At 43.9% G+C, this 5000-nt stretch overlaps 1 protein-coding gene across 2 annotated transcripts in view; it reads right to left on the reverse strand.

Annotated features, from left to right (window-relative positions):
* Window positions 1-922: 922 nt before the first annotated feature.
* Window positions 923-5000, reverse strand: part of LOC309705539 (MBT domain-containing protein 1-like) — a 13091-nt gene continuing 9013 nt past the window's right edge. Inside the window, exons 15-18 of one of the 2 annotated variants that reach the window (XM_082531447.1) lie at window positions 4268-4505; window positions 4122-4193; window positions 3506-3694; window positions 923-3108 (exon numbers count right to left, since the gene is read on the reverse strand). In XM_082531447.1, the coding sequence (XP_082387573.1) occupies window positions 3002-3108; window positions 3506-3694; window positions 4122-4193; window positions 4268-4505 (606 nt within the window). In that variant the 3' untranslated portion in view covers window positions 923-3001. The remainder of the gene's footprint in view (window positions 3109-3505; window positions 3695-4121; window positions 4194-4267; window positions 4506-5000) is intronic. The other variant, XM_082531448.1, reaches the window with a different exon arrangement.

Genomic DNA, 5000 nt, shown 5'->3' on the forward strand with positions numbered 1-5000 from the left:
CAGATTATTATCTGAACCGATCTTAGACTGGGTGAAAGATTTTACACCCGACTCCAGAGCAGACACGCTTTTATTTTTCACCCATTGTCTTAAGACAGACTGTAAAATACTCAAGTCAGTCTATTGCAGTGCTGAAGCCACTTTGACACTGGTTGAGACGTTTGACCCGTCGGCTCTGACCCTGAAACCAAATTGTGTAGCCCTGCACCTGACCTTCAGTTTGGTGCTTATTTCACGCAGACTCTATTGATTCATTTCTGAATTTTTGCAGCCAATCAGGTTTGAGTTCAGCACTAATTTATACCCATAGAAAGACCAAATTAATTCCTATAATAGCCACACACCCAGTTCAGATTCCAGCTGATCTTCCTGAGATAACAAACATCTTTAAAAAGCAACCACTGTCAGCATCAGCCTCCAAACGCTCAAATCATCTTTAGGTCCCAATTCTCAGTCTAAGAAACGGCTTCAAATCCCACAGTTTCCACAATAATAAACCACAACTTCTCCTCCCACTGGGATAATCACACATGACAATATCACAAACTGGCGTGGAAGACCGGCGACCCACTTCACTTTCACCTCTGAATACAAAACCTAGTACAAACACAACTTGTTCACCAGACTCAGTTTGTCAAAATCAATCCATAAAAACATTATCAAAGGCGTCACCTACAGACAGCACCATCATACACGTAGAACTGCGATACTAGATTCACACATATAAACGAACACGAGCACACGGACAGCAGTGCGAGTTTAGAAACAGGTTCAGTGCGCAGACGCTCACAGCTCAGCGTAAGACTCGAGTCTCAACGACGGATCTGTGAGACGACTGCAACACATCAAACAGCTCACACAAAACAACACAAATATAAATGTAGACACTTTTTAAAAAAATGTATCAAAGTAAACGGTTTCATTTTTAGTTTTTTAAATGCAGTACGTTAAAACTGTGTCTATGACGTGAAATTATTACATATTAAGGCAAAATTAAGAAACTAAAGTCTGAGTTTATGTTATGAGCTAATAATGAGTAACTGGTTTTGTCTTACTGGGGTAACGCCGGGAAAGTTACACTTTTAATATATCATAATATTATGAAATCCAATACACTGAGGAGCTGAAGCATGTCATGACAAAAAACTAAACTAAGAAAATATTTTACAAATTATTTTTAAATCAAAATCTTTGAAAGTGAGAAACTTCAAAATGCAAAAACATTCATGCCTCTCTTAAAGAAGCTGATTAAAGATCATCAGTCGGTTCTTCGCTGGTACTGAAGCTCAATTTACTTACAAGAGAAATTAAAACTGACGAGAATCAAGTTTGTGTGATCAGGGTTAAAACAGACAAAAGCAGGAACAGAGAAATCGAACACGTCGACAGATCAAGTCAAAACTATGAGACGGCAAATTTGTGACGCATTAAAAAAAATAAATTAAAAAATATAAAAACATAAAAAACTTTCTGTGGGAAATCATAAGAGTGTAACATTAAAGAGCAAAAGTTTAACACTGAAAGGTAAAATAAAGTAACTAGTAATGTAGCATACTCGCATACAAGTCAGGATTACATTAATATGAGTTTTTCCCATTATTGTTTCCAAAGTTTAGAAAATACGTAAAGTTGTTGTGTTTGAGCAGATGTTACGTTTGTAGCTTCAGCTCTTTAACATCTGTGTGTTTGTGCAGCTCCACAAATATGCTTTCAGCTTATTTTGGACTTATATCCTTGTCAACGTACACTTCACTGCCTGCAGAGTAAAAAACACAGATAAAGGAACATTTGGACATTTTTAGACATCTGTTAGCTTAAAAGCTACTTCAGGCCGTCCCCCTCACTCAGAGCGTCCCTCCACGCTCGATTTGATCAATTCAAGTACCATGATCGTCTTCTATTACATATAGATTTTAAAATAAATCAAATATACTCATTTTACAATTTAAATATATTTTTTTAACCCAAAAATCGTAATTTTGTTTATACTTTTCTGAGGTATCCATACTGCGTAACGACGACGTACTTTTGTAGGTTTTTAGCTGCTGAAGTACTTCTGATGAAGACATCAGTGTGGTCAACAGTGCCTTTGGCCAAGGCTGTAAACTCAGTTTTTTCTACGTTTGGATCTGTGTGATGTCACAGAGAGGGCCAGCCAATCAAAGAACGTCGTGTCAAAAGGGGGTGGGGCTAAAACAGCTTGTATCAGAGAGAGGAGGAACTGAGATGGTGCATAAGATAAAGAAGAGTTATTATGAACTCTGAATCATGCAAAGCTAATGTAACACCATAAAAACATGGTGATGGAAATAAACAGAGCAGTAATGAATCCAGGACCGAGCGTTACTGCAGACCGCTACATCTTCCATTAACGCCACGTTGTGCTAACTCTGCAGTCTTTACCTGGGCCGTGTGGATTCAGCACAGGCTGAAATAAACCCAACGATCCTGTGAAGCTGTGGCTGTGATTGGACGTTTAGCCGTCTCGATGAAACTCAAACACATTTTAAAATCATCAAAACAAAGAAAGCTTTGAGAAAACGTCACGTTTGGCTGATCCTTCCAGCAGCTCGGTGGATTGTCTGCTTCAGCGTCTATCGTGACCGATGCTCCGTTTTACCGTAAAAATAAATGCTGCAAACCTGTGGGCGGAGCTTCAAGAAGTGATCTTTCTTCCTTGGCATCCTCGTTACTCCAGCCGCTCACACTGAAACAGTGTTTTTATGACTACATCAGCAGTTTTAACGTTAGAACACGAACAACTACAAACAGTGGAGATCTGGGCGTTGGAAAAATTGTCATATAAAAGCTGTTTGTTGTTTTAACTGTCCTGCGGCGTCTTCTTCTCTAGCAGGGTTCAATTTTCAGATGGCAGTACACCAAACACAGCTAAAGAACACAGAGTTCTTTAAATGAAAGGTTAGGAGGAGTGGTCCAATGTTGGAGGTCACCAGTAGACGATTTCACATATTTGTGGGAGGGGAAGCAGGATGGAGGAGGCCTACTGCTGGTCCCGGCTGCTGAGGAAGTCTGCGGAGGATCTGTGTGTTTCTGCTTCAGTCCTGTGAGAAGATAACTCGGGCGCTCTGGCATTCTCCTCTCTGACTCCTGCAGAAACACAGACGATGCAGCACTCAGGCCATCACCACATTAAAGAGCATCACGGAGGCGACGCGGCGAACGAGAGAAAACAGCTTTTTGCCTAAAGTGGACGTCAGACTGCGAGGATGCACCAAAACAACATCTTCCTCAACACGTGCATGCAAACCTCAATGAACCGAAGCCACGCTGTAAAGACGAGCGTGCTCCGCACCCACGTGGCCGACTGCAGTGACACATGGCTCGTTGCTGCCGCTGGCTGAGGCTTCATGTTTAGTTTGGGATGTTTGACGACGCGGCGAATGCGTCACACACACCGCGCTGTTCATCTGTGTTTTAATGAGTTTTCATGACGCCCAGATTTGTAAAAACCACAGAAATGAAAGAAGGCTGCACGAGTGCATACCTGCCCCCCCCTCAGTGCGGGGGCTGCTCTCCAGGTTGGCAGAGGGCGGCTGGGCCGCGGAGGCCGGAGGAGGGGGTGACGGGTAATCAGGCGGAGTCTCGTTCTCGTCTCCCGATAGGCTCCTGGGGACACCTGTTACCATGGTGCCGGAGAGGCTGACGGGTCGCTTAGCGATGGGCAGCTTCCTCTCTGGGAGACCAAACAGGTTTTGTTAAAGAGACAGTACAACAATCACGTGCTCATGCAGCTCCTCCTGCTCCGCCCTTTCACCGTTTCTCCTCTTTCTGTCGCGACTGAAATGAAAACTGTTTTTTGGTCTGTTTCGTCTTTTTCTTTTTTTTAAGTCACATCAGCACACGTTTTGTTTTTGTTGGTCTATGATAGTTTGGGTCTGTGGCTGCAGCTGCTCAGTGTTTCCTGTTACTGACATCGTTAGGAGAATGTAACGATGTAAATGTTGGTCTCTGTGGGTGTGACTGAAGAACGCCTCTAATGTAAGAACGCTACAGGGAGGCGGAGCATTGTTTATTACTAAGCAGCAGTTTAACACGCAGCGTCCTGAAGGCTGCACCGCGGCACGTTTGTTACTCAGCGATTTAAAGAGACGCCGCCTCACTTTTCTTTTGTCCTTTGTACTGCTGAGACTTCTTCCTCTGTCTGGATGCTGCTGACTGCAGGTCTCTGGAGCCTGAAACAAACAAAAAAACACACCAGTTTACCCGTCCTTGTCACCACGGAAACTACAGATCAGGTGGGACTTACCTGCGTTAACAGCCGGAGGCTGCAGCTGGTAGCCGGTCAGCTGACACCAGCCCACCGGGTACAGGTCGGGCGACTCGCAGTCCACCCACTGGTCGTACTCGTCCTCCCAGCCGTCAAAGTGTATCCGTAGCAACCGGTGGACGATGCGCGTGACGGTGGCGACGCAGACGAGCCGCGGCTCCATGAGGTCGACGGCCTCCAGCTTCATACCGGGGCGGAACCCGTGGTTGGGGACGTCCTGATGGAGGACACGGACATGACGCGGCCGTTAACACGTGGGCGTTTCTTTGTTTCTAGTCGCCGTTTCGGTTCATTTGCCAAGAAAAACAAACTAAAAAGGCAAAATTGAAACTTTCACTCGGTTCCCTCCACACAAACAAACCCTGCAGTCCTAAAATACTCAGAAATATAAACGTTAGATATGCAAAGTCTTCATGCAGAAAAATTACCAAACTGCTTTTTATTCAAACTGTTTATAATTCTGTGCATCAGCAACATGGAAACGTCTGTTTGCTGTGAGTTAAAGTTACAGATGACAGCCTGTGTGCAGTGAGAAGCTGAGCGGACACAAACCTCTAATCAGCTCACATCAGTGTCAGACCTGCTGCAGACGGCGTTTTTGGGACAGATTTGTTTTCATTCAAACAACAATAAACGCATCAGACACCAACCTGGTGCGTGTTCTGTTGCTGGACCTCCAATTCTTTCTTTAATGATATCTTTGGTTAATTTA

This window comes from Aulonocara stuartgranti (assembly GCF_965226115.1).
Source record: "Aulonocara stuartgranti genome assembly, chromosome: 4".
NCBI classification, from domain to species: Eukaryota; Metazoa; Chordata; class Actinopteri; order Cichliformes; family Cichlidae; genus Aulonocara; species Aulonocara stuartgranti.